At 45.0% G+C, this 12927-nt stretch overlaps 1 protein-coding gene across 2 annotated transcripts; it reads left to right on the top strand.

Annotated features, from left to right (window-relative positions):
- Positions 1–1684: 1684 nt before the first annotated feature.
- Positions 1685–12927, top strand: elovl1b (ELOVL fatty acid elongase 1b). Of its 2 annotated transcripts, XM_030372736.1 has the most exons (9): positions 1992–2142; positions 6903–6989; positions 9975–10073; positions 10239–10429; positions 10623–10703; positions 10800–10856; positions 10970–11075; positions 11182–11318; positions 11421–12927. In XM_030372736.1, exons 3-9 carry the CDS (start codon positions 10013–10015, stop codon positions 11745–11747), a joined length of 960 nt encoding a protein of 319 aa, XP_030228596.1. In that variant the 5' UTR covers positions 1992–2142; positions 6903–6989; positions 9975–10012; the 3' UTR covers positions 11748–12927. The 2 variants fall into 2 exon arrangements, with proteins under 2 accessions (XP_030228595.1, XP_030228596.1); XM_030372735.1 differs by lacking the exon at positions 6903–6989 and having other exon boundaries at positions 1685–2142; positions 11421–12300.

The raw sequence follows: 12927 nt of genomic DNA, 5'->3' as shown, positions 1-12927 counted from the left end.
GCCGTGGCTGAATGTTTGCGGTTCATACATGTTATTTAAATTCTTAGTATTTGTTAGCATAATAGGACTTTTTAAAGATGTTTAAAGACACACCATTCAGCTGTTTATTCAAAGGCTGAGTAGAACCAGTTTATGTCGTTTTGCTAGAAGAGCACCTTCTGGGTATGAAGTCAGTCAAACTGTTATGGAGCTGTGCAGATAGGATTTCAAATTTGAAAGCTTTTTGGGATTACATTTGAGATTAGTTTAGTGAAGCTTTGTTGCAGTAGTGTATCCAAGATGCATTGCTTCTTGTGGCCCTAGACAGGTGAACAAATGCACATGGATATACGGTGATGAAATAAAGGGTTTGTGATGTGAATCCGATGCAGGCAACTGTCTACTGCTGCTGCGAATATGCACAAATCTATCGCTATATAGGACTGCATTGTTCTAACCTTTCCACTAGAGGTCATCATTATCCCTAGAATTTTTACCAGCCTATTTGAAGGGAGAGACACAATCTGTGCGCTGTAGTCACATACAACGCCTACAGTTTACAAACCATGAACCGCTCTTCGGCAGAAATCTTTTTGCTTATTGAAGACAACCCGTATCTATAGGTGGCTGGAATATTAGCTATTAACACCAAATCATATTATTAACACCTAGTATAAGAGAAACATCTCTAACTTTCTGAATGACCCTACTTTATGCTTTGAACCCTACTGAACCAGCAGATCATGACAAAAGTATAAACATTCACGTTAATCAGCATCTTTGGCTACAGAGAAAGCCCCATTTACCATCCACCCTGATTCATATCACTGACAAGCAGCCGTCTCTTTATGATTAGTGGCCTCCTGATGAACTCTTTGACATGCGGTTTTTCAAAACCTGCCCAGGGAGAAATGTCACAGCACTCACAAAAGTCACACCACTTGACAAAATCATCTCCAACTGGAGCTAATAGCTCTGAGGTACGCGTGTCTAATACCAAGAGGACTTCAACAAGGGCCGTACTCCATGGGCCTTATTACTCGACCAGCGACCTTTTGGTTGTAAACGCTAGCTGGGTGGGGAACTGTTGATGTGATCCTGCTGTGGCATAGGTTCCCATGGCAACAGCATTTGCATCATCTTTATAGTAAAGCAATAAAGTAAACGTTGAGGCTCATTAGGGAAATGATTACCATGCACGGAGAACCTCCATGTAAATACAGCCAGGTGTTGTGGGTGTTAACTTTCCATTAATCTTACCTATTACCTTTTCAATTTTGTGCAATAATGTTGTAACAAGAAATTATAGGGCATTCAGCATAACCATCTCTCTCCCTAACTGGCTGTGCGTAGGTCTCGCCTTGTGTGTGTGTGTGTGTGTGTGTGTGTGTGTGTGTGTGTGTGTGTGTGTGTGTGTGTGTGTGTGTGTGTGTGTGTGTGTGTGTGTGTGTGTGTGTGTGTGTGTGTGTGTGCGTGGGTGTGTGTATGTCTCTCTTTTCGGTTACAGGACGTGGTTCCTCAAGGATCCTGATCACGTGACCAGGTGTCACGTGTTAAGGATGGTCTCCAGAGTATCCGCGTGCCCCAGCAGGTGTACGGAAAACCGACGGGTTGAGTCGGTGACGCGCTGAAAACGTGCAGGATCACGTTGGACCATGCTCTCTGCCACAATAAAGTCATTAAACTCAGGTGACTAAGCTGAGGACTAAGTTGTACTTTTCTTCAAGACAATTGTGCAGCATGTGCATGGGTCTCTTCACAACTCACACCATGTGCGTAAATGGCCAAACTCTTGTTTTAAGTAAAGAGTATAATCGTGAACGGTTTGATAAAAAAATAAATCGGATAAGGCCGGATAAAGGAGAAATAAGTAAGCTAATGACACACATACAGATCGTCAGAGAAAGAGGGAAATTAAGAAAGATTAAAAGAAAGAAGGCCATGTGTCGTGTATAACGGCAGGTTAGCACTTCCGTATCAGGCGCGCAGAGCAGAGTAGGTGCGTGTATGACTCCCCCTTTAGCAGCTCCATCAGTGGCTTTGGGCTGGGCCACAAAGAACAAGATCCCTTTATAACGCCGCGTCCGCGACGAGGAAGCGGGTGGAAAGACAAGCGAGTCCCAGAAGACGCTTAAACTTACTTATTTCGCCTCCTTCTTTCAAGTGAGTATTAAATCTATTAACGACGCATACTTGTTGCGTGAATTATGATGCGTTTCGTCGTGTTTCAGCGGTAAACTGTTTTAATACTTCCCGGAAGCAAGCAACTAGCGGCCAAGGATATCTGCTTGATGAGGCCGTATCAATAGTCGTTTTGTAAAGAGTGTGTCCATGTGTTGCTGGCTGTCCCATTCATTCGTAGATTCGGGTTGTTTGATTGGCTTAAAGTTAGGCACAGGCACGCTTCCACGGGCCTGAATCGTTCCAGAGCCGCAGAATCTACATAATTCAGTAGGCAATGGCAAAGGTCGATTCTGACGTTCGTAGAGCCTGTTTTTGGAGACATACCTTTTGAATTTCTTGAACCGTTGCGCTTGAATCTAACCTCTCTCTCTTCCTAGCCTACTTGCCACCTTGTGCACCTGTGCTACAGAGTCAAACACAGGCTACATTGACCTGGATGTGCTTTAAGGTCAATTGTTCTTGGGAGTGATTTTGAGAAACACTACAACCTTACCGCGACATGAGTGTTCTACCCTAGCCCGTCTCTCGACTGATTAACATTTTATTTAAATAATAGCGGCGCCGTGGCGGAGCGGGTTAAACGGCTATTCGGAGAATCACATGTGTCTGTAGGCCCCATGTAGCCTACCCACCCAAACTCGAGGTCGTGGAACTCCATATCATCAGAAACCCTTTCAAGGTCAGGAATTCATAATGACGCAGACTCCCTCAGCGCCGTCATTGCTTCATAATTTGCCCTCCGTCTCCTTGCCAGCCTGTTGCGCCAATTGACGCAAGGCAGGTAGAAAGGGGATGTTGATAAGGGGAACGGACTCGAGACTAGTCTCTTCGATTAATTCCTTTGGGGGGGTCATTTTTGTATTTCATCGAGAAGGGTTTTATTTTAACTTGAATGTAAATTGAAGATTGTTTGACTATTCCGCTTTCGTATGGAATATTGGATATAGCAGACAGGCAATTTACAATTATTGAAACGTGTATAAAAACAACAATCAAACAAATCGTTTTATTACATCTCTGGCTAAATCATACAGGCACAGTGCTAAGGAGAGTTCCCCAACCAAGAAGGCCACACTATTCCAAATGCTCTTTGACCGATCTGGCTACAGGCCTGCTTGTCCAGCTGAACCCTGTCGCCCCTTGGTGATTATCTGTCCATATCTGTTTGGATGTATGTTCATGCATGGGTAATGCAAGGGCGTATATCTCATGGAAGGATGAAGAACATATCGACTGAATCAAACAAAGCCAGTCTCCGGTTATGTTAGAGGCTGTGTATACAAGACCCTCAGTCTTTACACATGGAAAATATATTGTGCAGGCCTCCCCTGGGGATCAATAAAGTATTCATCTATGTATCACACAGAATCAAATGACAGATGTCCCAAAAGGTTCTTACTGATGTAAATATACAATTACTAAAGTTGGGCAAATATCCTGTAAGGATTGGTAAGAAAGTTCCAAACAACCCTATGATTGAGCTACGCTCTCTTATATTCTTACATTTATTTGTTGCAAACCATTGTGTGGTTGGAAGGCCGCAGGTGTAAGCGTGTAATTGGCCAACACAAACCGGACCAGCAGTACTCGATTGCCCTTAAACACCACACTTATTAAAATATCATTCAGGAAGCCTCCTGCTGAGTGGCCCTCTGTAGATCAACTCTGTTCTGAAACAAGTAACAAGGCGTCGCTCTGCCACCTTTTCAGTTCTAAAAAAAACAAAAAACATCAGGTACCGCTACACGGAGTACGTCACTAGCAGTAAACTCTTGCGTGGGCTGAAATGCATTCAATCACTCCCTCTTACAAGTTTGTTATCATTCTTTTCATACCGCCAAGCGGCTAGTCCTGACATCACGACATGTCATACGATTTGAGGGCATGTCCTACAGAATTACGACCTTTGTTCCAGTTCCACCTTCCAAGAGGATCCGAGGCAGTGGTGTGACGTGCTGTGCACTCTTCCAGCAGCTGCCGAGACTCGGCTGTTCCACAAACGCGCCTCACAAGCAGCAATTAGTCGCATTGCTGAAAAGGTGCACGGGCTTAAATTAAAGGGACGTTCGGCAGGTTTCTGTGTTGGTTGCTTTGTGTGAACAATGGCAGGTAGCCGTTGAACCCCCCCCCCCCCCCCCCCCCCCCCACCCCATCCTCCCCCACCCTATCCTACACCACCCTACTGTCATTGAAACCTAGAGGTGCAGGGGGAGGGGCGAGCGGGGGGGCCGCCACCATACATCAACATTCCAGTGGACGACAAACTCTGTCACTTTTTGTCAGATGTTTTCTCTGTTTCTCTTTTTTTTTCTTTTTTCTCTGTGATGTTGGCCTGTAGTTTTAGTGTTTAACCGGTTGTTTTTTCGGGTGGTATTGCCGTGGAGTTGAATACGGATGTGTGATATCTTTGCTCATTTTCAAACATGAATCGATCATGATTTGATGTAAGGAGGGGGGGGGGGGGGGGGGGGGGGGGGTTGTTGCTCAAGTTTGAGTTCAGTTTACTCTTTTTCTGTAGCAAATGTAGTTTGTCGATACCTGGTAAGCCTTTGTATATCTGGGGTTTCCATTATGCGTCAACTTTACACATCTTTCTTTACCATCAACAGTGAACCTTCCTTTGTCAGAAGTCACCGAGAGCAGACGTCCTACGTCTCGCGTGTTGTCGCCACAGGCTGACAGATCCACTAAATGAATAACTCTTTATCTGGTGAGCCACAACGCTTGTGTGATCGGAATGTGGCTTGATAGTTCGGGACGCTTGTACTCCTCTGCCCTGTCGCCGACTCGCGGCCGATATTGATTTCCCTGGCCCGTGTTCATCGAGTAAATTGTGTGTACTGCCGCTCCTTCCGGACGGGAGTTGACTTTGTGTGCACGGTTCACCTGTGTATGCACTGGGAAGGCCCAACACAAAGTTAATGGTCTTAATACATTAGCTATGCAACGTTCGTTTGAGGCAGGCATGTATCCCTGAGGCCCAGTTCTGAATCCTGTTGAGAAATGTGTATTGTCCTCGCTACACCTGTCAATTGGGCGCTCAGCCAAAATGTCTCAATGTTCTACATTCTAAGATGCAGGAACTCTCTGTTCCAAGTACCACTTATGATTCCTCAATAGTTTTTTACATTCCGGCCCTCCTCAACGGCAGTTGACCTAACCATTGGATTTGGCATGACCACATCATGTGTGTGTTTGGACAACGTGGACGACAAATCGCTGAAGTGTGATTTCCTAATCTCTGACTTGATGGAAGACCGTTGGCTAGCAGTATAAACAACCATTCATGCCCTCGGTGGCCTTGTTGGCTTTCCTTGGAGTGTGGGGGCAATGAGGGTACATTATCATATCGTCTCATCTCCCCGCCTCAGAGTTATTAGTTGCTTGTCGAACCTGCCGTTTCAGCTGTCAATCATAGTATATCTAGGAACTACTGACTAATGACAGTTGACGCCTGGTTACCTATCTACGACTATCCCCGTGTTTTTTTATTTGTAAAGTTAACTTGAGCACGCATGCCCCCTAGGCCTGAGATGATCAGATGAACGTGGTGTTAATTTTGTTTCACCCAAGGCATCTTTTTTGCTTCTTAGGCATAGAAGATGCCAGGGCAGTATGTAGGAAACCCATCGTTTGAATTACAGCAAAGGACTTTGAATACATGCTTTGAATAAATCCTTCGAGTAGCCTTTGTTCAACAGTAGGCTACTTTAACATTTAAATTAGTGCAACTGGTTCACGTGTTGTGTGTGGTTCAGCAAACCAGGTAAGGTGTCTCATGTTGGGTGTGTCTGTGCGAGGGGAAGTGAGTTGTTCCAATTTTAGAAAATCTGCTGTAGTTCTGCATAGAAATACTGTCTTTGACGGTTCATCTGACAGTACAGTGCTTTTTTTAAGTAGTTACTACTGGCATTACATTTCCTTAATAAAAGTATATTTGTGATGCAGTCCACAAACTCTGTTACAATTTCTTGTTTATTCAGCTGAATTTAAGTGAACTTTAGTGCATCTCTATTATCTATACTTGCATTTGCCTAAGCCGAGAGCAATGAAGGGATGGGAAACACTTAGGCGCGATATCTCAACAATTCGGTGAGGAGTAGAAATCCACCCCCACCCCGCCAACCACATGGACATTAACGCTTTTGAAGCATGGAAATACTTGGATATTGAGTCGATTGTACTTTGTAAACAAATGTTGTCTTTGCTTTCTGGGTGTCGGCGTGGCAGCTAGCCGCTAGTGTCGTAACAATGCCCCCTTCATGGTAACCGTATCCCGGCAGCGTGTGTGTGAATAATATTATCAGCCTGCCCCGCGCTGAAACCCACAGGCCAGCTCATGCTGAGGTGCCTTCTTTTTAGGTGTGCTTGTCTGTGTTGTTCTGTTCACCTTTTTTTTTTTTTTTTTTGTTACGTCTTCCATTGGAGGATAGAAATCGGGGACATGGCTCTCATTGCTCTCTCTCGTTCTGTTGCTCCGCCCATTGCCATTGTACTCTCTTCCTCTCACTCTCTCGCTCTCTCTCTCTCCCTCTCTGTGAGCTAGTTATTCATCCGCCGTGTGAGTCAGGGAGGGCGGAGAATCTGAGGAGTGCAGTACCAGTCACACTTGATCACTTTTTTCCCTTCTCACTCTCTTTCTCTCTTGCTCGCTCTCTCTCCTTCTCTCTCTCTGCCCTTCTGTGTTGGCTGCTGTCTGTGTCTGCTGCTGCTGCTGCTGCTGCTCTGGTCTTCTTCAGCTGCTGCTTTGTTTTGCACTTCCGTGTCCTGCTGGGTAGACTCCACCACCTGGGAGACCTTGCCTTGAAGACTTCACACTCACTGAGGTACGCTTGTTTTGATGTACTAATCCCCAAAGGGGGGTTGACGTCATTTTCCTCGATACAACCAACCTAACTTGAGTGGCTCGCCGGCACTTGTTTCTTTGGGTTGGATGTGAGTCGGTTGATTTGCCAGCACAGGTTTGGTTGTTTCCAACTTCTCTGTTCTATGTATCTGTTCCCCAGGAAGCGGTAGTGTTCGTTAGGACTGTCAGGCTTACATTTACATTTAGTTTGAGGGCATTTAGCGGATGCTGTTATCCAAAGTGACTTACAATAAGTACGTTTGTGGGTACACTACAGATCATCATCGAAACGAGTGCCAAGCACTTACAATTGCTAGGTTAGACACAGTGCAATTGCTTTTAAGCAACAGTTTGAAAAACGAGGGAACAGATGCTTCACTATGTGTTCGATAACGGCTGCACCCGGTTGGTTATCAATTTATTAATTTATTACGGGGTCTGTCGTCTCCCTGCCTCTTTACCTATGGTTCATCATTAACTCCTACATCGTGTTTCTTCTGTACCCATGATTCATTGACAAGAATGGACATTCATTGCTGCCTATGACAAATGCCCTCCCCCTCCATTCTAGCCATACCCAGCCTTGAGGTTGTAGTAGAAGTCAAAGCAACCACCCCCTGTGGTTGTCATGGTAGCCCATAGTTCAATGGATAGGGGTGTACGCAAGGTGTTGGCCCAGGTCAGATTGTGTTTACATTTCCCTTGATATCATGTACCTTTTGAGCAAAGCACAAATCTACGCACTTCTAGTATTCTCAGTGAGATAGGTTAAGTGCCCTCGATGTACAATTGTGTGGTGGTTGTGTTTTTAGATGATTGTTTGTCAGTTGAAGTACGTTGAACGTTGTTTTGCTACAGTAGCATTATATCAGTCTTTGTCGTGGAACTGAATATCGTTCAATGTCAACTGTTTCAATCAACTATCATTAGGGAATGTTTTACCACTTTGTAGGAAACTGCCTGTTAGCCAGTTTTAGTCCGGTGACCAGATATAAACCTGTTGGTAGACTGGCCAGATGACAGACAATGGGGACAATTGTAGCTGACCTTAACTGCAGATAGTTCTTGGGTTACAAGATGGGGGATTGTGCAGTGAACTGTGAGGGGACAGTGTTCAGTCCATTCCTACGGTCCTGTCCGTACACTGGATCTAAACGGGCACGCCATATTCATTCATGCATTGGGAGATCGTCTTTGGGATGGATTCTCTCTGGTCCCAAGACTAACCCTCTGACTACCACATTCCCTCACTGTAGAATAAACTGGCACGAATCTTGAAAACCTGTGGGTGGCAATATGTTTGACGATTTGAAGACTTACAAATGTTCTGGTCACAACCGAGGTGTAACGGTGTTACAGGCTGTGTAAAAATATAACAATCAGTCTTTGAGTAAGTAGCGGTAAAGTAGGCCGACTTCAATCATCAGTCATATGGTGAATCTGGAACAGTACTCAAGCTCAAGCTGACAAATATTTTCACTATATATCAAATATATCACGGATTTCAAACGAGATGACTGAATTAACCCGTAAAACTAGAAAAAGATTGATGTTCTTTGTAGGGTGCATCTCGATGTGTGTGGGCACCACCACAGACCCAAGGGTGCTCATGTGGTAATGTAAGGTGTAACCGTACGGTCTAAGAGTCTTATGTTTGTACCTGGTTGTGGATAAAGGGCGGCCTTCTCTCAAGCTCCACCATGCCAATGTACTGTATTGAGGAGTGATCACTTCTGCTGATGAGGCAAAAGAGGGCTGCACAATATCCATGACCTTTAGCCCAGTTGATGGGAGGTAATGGTGTAAAAGATGCCTCCTGTACGCGTCTCGACTATAGCATAGCTTTGGAAGGTGGGCCCTGGAATTTTTTTAAACGAGGTATCTCCTGTGATGACATCTCTCTGAGATATGGTTAAAACAAAAAATGTGTTCTTATCAATTAGTAGGAATTTGCATGACACGTCTGGTCATTCCAAGGCGTGTTGAGTATCAGTCTCCGGGTTTGTTTCTTGAAACCCACCCTCCAGGTTTGTGTTCTGCAAACCAAAGATACCAATCACTTGACAGTATGCGTGTTCTTGATTTAGGTCTGATTAATGACGTTTTAGTACGTAGTGGAGATTTTATTTGGCTTCAAGTTTGATCTCCTAGGTCACGTGCAGTTGGCCCAGTTAAACCAACATTGCCTCATCGAGCATTCCGAAAGATAAGAAGTTGTCCGGCTCCAAACGCTACACAAAAGATAATTTGTTGTCACCTTTCCAAGGTCATTTCAGAATCAGTGTAGATATAAAACTAAAAGGTGTTTTTGTTTTGGCGTAAATCTGGCGTTTCACATGCTCCAGGATTTGTTTCCAAAGTGCATCTGCTGTGGGAAGGCCGTGTGTCCTTGCTGCAGGATCAGCCCAGTTGCAGGGCAACTCCCCTCCCAAGTCATGCCATATCAGATGAGCAGCCCTAGCTGCACTGGGTGTCCTGGAGTTTTGTAAGAAACCTTTGTTAACTGGGCCTGAGTTTTCCTGCCCTCAGTTCATTTCTACCCTTAATTACATTTTGGGCAATCAGCTGATGAGCTGAAAAACTCAGTCATTCATTGGTTGCTCATCAGTGGTCAAAATTGTGTTTCCAGCTGTGCACATTTCAGCTTTCCCTGAAATGTGCGAAGTAATGAAGGTTACCCCTTTTCCTCTGGAGTGATCGTATCCCGTTGAATACTTTTGGCCTAATGCGATCACGCTGCTCTCATTTGAATTGCAAATTGAAATGTGACTGGTGAACTGTGCCACACATCTTTTTTTGATATTATATTTTGGACTTTGCCATGGCCTATCACCATTGGCAGGTGTGTGTATCTATTTTCAATGCCAAGATGATAACGGGACAGGCTTTTGGAAAATGTTTTATTTTCTTGGGTTTTTGCTTTGTCTGAAACTAGGTATAAGACCCACACTTTCTTCTGCCACAGGTCATTGCCTTCCAAAGAACAAGAACAAGAACATTAAGATGCTGCAGGAGATGGGCTCCCACGCTATGGATATCTACGACTACCTCCTGAGTGGGATCGGTGGGTTGATTTTAATGTTCCTTCCTCTGTAAATCACCATGTGTGTTTGAATGGTGCTTTATAAATTGACTTGCCTTGAAAACCTTTTTTTTTTAAATATATATATCTGTTGCCCTTTGGTGTCTTCCTTCATCTGGTCTGATCATTTATTGTTTCCTTTGTCAGATCCACGCATGACAATGTATCCGCTGATGCAGACCCCGGTGGCGATGTCCGCCATCCTGCTGTGCTACCTGTTCTTTGTACTGTACCTCGGACCTCGCATCATGGCGAACCGCAAGCCCCTGCAGCTGAAGGAAGCCATGATCACCTACAACTTTGCCCTCGTGGCACTGTCAATATTTATCGTCCACGAGGTCAGTATCCCAGGATTTTAAAAGGTATTAATTGGGCAGGAAAATCTCGCTAGTAAAAGGGTTTTGGAGTTTGGGGTTTATGACAGGGTGCGGGCTGTATGTTTTGAACTTGCCGTCACCGAACATTCCGTATTGGAATGCATACATTCTTTAGTGACGCTAAATGGAGTGACTCAAAGGGTTTCCGTTCTAGTTCCTGATGTCCGGCTGGCTGAGCACCTACACCTGGCAATGTGATCCCGTCGACACCTCCGACAGTCCTGAAGCGACAAGGGTATGACCCCCCCCCCCCCCCCCCCCCCCCCTCTTCAGCAACATTGGTTGTGTGTGTGGTTCAGACATAGTAAAGTGTGTCCACTCTCTTTACCAGATGGTGAGGGTGGCCTGGCTTTTCTGGTTCTCCAAAATCATTGAACTCATGGACACGGTGAGTCAGACTAGGATGCTCAATGGTGTCACGGCATGGAATCAGGGCCAGGCCTCTTGGTTTGAGGAACTCCCAATTTCAATCTAACCTCAACCCTCTTTTGTGCGGCTCAGATCTTCTTTGTGCTGAGGAAGAAAGACGGCCAGATCACCTTCCTTCACATCTTCCACCACTCGTTCATGCCCTGGACCTGGTGGTGGGGAGTGGCCTACGCCCCAGGTAGGACGGCTGTTCACGTGCACTACCCCATGCATCGAATGGGGGACGGGGGGCGGGTTATGGGTTGGGATAATGGTAACCCCCTGTTGTTGTCTCACCCCTCCAGGTGGAATGGGCTCCTTCCACGCCATGATCAACTGCTCCGTCCACATCGTCATGTACTTCTACTACGGCCTCTCCGCAGCCGGCCCCCGCTTCCAGAAGTTCCTCTGGTGGAAGAAGTATATGACCGCCATTCAGCTGGTACGTTCAGCGCAAACTCAAAACAATGTTTCTGTTCTATTTTTTTCTTCTCATATTTTTTCATATCATGGATGGTTGTGAATTTGTTTTGCGGTGCCACAGGTCCAGTTTGTGCTGGTCTCCCTCCACGCTACACAGTACTACTTCATGGACACCTGTGACTACCAGTTCCCCATGGTCATTCACCTCATCTGGGTATACGGCACCTTCTTCTTCGTCCTCTTCTCCAACTTCTGGATCCAGGCATACGTTAAGGGCAAGCGGTTGCCCAAGCAAGACTTGAAGCGAAGCCTGAACGGTGGCCACGCCCACACCAACGGCAAGCACAGTGAGAACGGCACCAGCAACGGCCATGCCATTAGCAAGAAAAGCGACTCTTCTCAAAATGAGAACGGCAGCTCCATCCTCAGCAAAATGAAGAAGGCCTAGGGTTCTCTAGAGTGAAACCGCCAAGATGAATGACTGTGTGAGCCCACACAAACCACCATGGATTCCAAAGAATATTTTGGTTGTGTTTCTTGTCTAGCGTTGCTTTTTTTGTCTTGCCTTTTTAATTGACAAAAAGACAACTTTGATTGGGAGAAAATGTCTGTTCTTTGTTTTGTCTTTCTATGCGTTCCCTCCACTGATGTTGCCAATGTCTTCACAGTTCAGTATCACCAGAGTCCCATTCCAATGTAATTTCGCAGCCCACGGTCATTGAACCACTCACCCCGAACTGCTAACCCTCCTTAACACCCTGTGGATGGATTGTTGTACAGTTTATATGGAACTTGGACTTTGCATATTGTAAATATATTTGCCACACACAAGCTAATTACATTGGTATGCTTTGAATGTTCTAAGGTTTGTTAATATATTTTCCAATCCAACCAATTTCAATAATAGCATTTTATATTACCAATGCCTTTTTAGTTTAATATTTCCAGTTCCTGGAAAAGAGCAAGTCTTTTGTTGTGTGGAATAAACTTTTACAATTACATCTTTGGGGTTGAAATGCTTTGCAGGGAACATTTGTATTTTTCTACTGCTGGTGATTTTAAGCGGCCAGCGTCCCAGTTGGGTATCAACTTGACATGAATGTAAACCCCTCTGCCATCCCAACTATGTAGAGCCCGTAGGAAGTAAACAAGGAAGCTATTCTGCATTGTTAGCGGCTTCATCAGTAGAGCTGCAGAGCAAGCATCCTTTAGAGTAGCAGAACTCCCACCCCCCTCTGTTCGGCGGGGGAGCCACAGGGTTTGTCTTCGTCAAGAACAAGGCTATCGGGTGTCGTGATCATTTCTCGTTTAGTATTATGAGGCATTGAGTTAAAGGCAGGATTGTGTGTGTATTGACAATGGGATAGATAACAAGTCCATCTGTTGAGTGAAAATATTTGAAAAACAGTCTATTAATCTGTCCACGGTCCTATAGTCTGCAGATGTAAGGCCTTAATAACTTACTTGGAAAGGCAAATGGAATGACGAAGTAAATGCCAAAGCTCAAACCATACAATTCTTTCAATATAAAAGCCTAATTTCTACTACTATGAAGGATACATACATGTGCAGCCTGTATGTGTGCCATGAAAAGGATGCCTCTTGATTAAAGTGTCTACTGAAGCTTT

This window comes from Gadus morhua, chromosome 12 (genome assembly GCF_902167405.1).
Source record: "Gadus morhua chromosome 12, gadMor3.0, whole genome shotgun sequence".
NCBI classification, from domain to species: Eukaryota; Metazoa; Chordata; class Actinopteri; order Gadiformes; family Gadidae; genus Gadus; species Gadus morhua.
The sequence above is the reverse complement of the archived record's forward strand: the minus strand, read 5'-3'. Positions and strand labels throughout refer to the sequence as shown.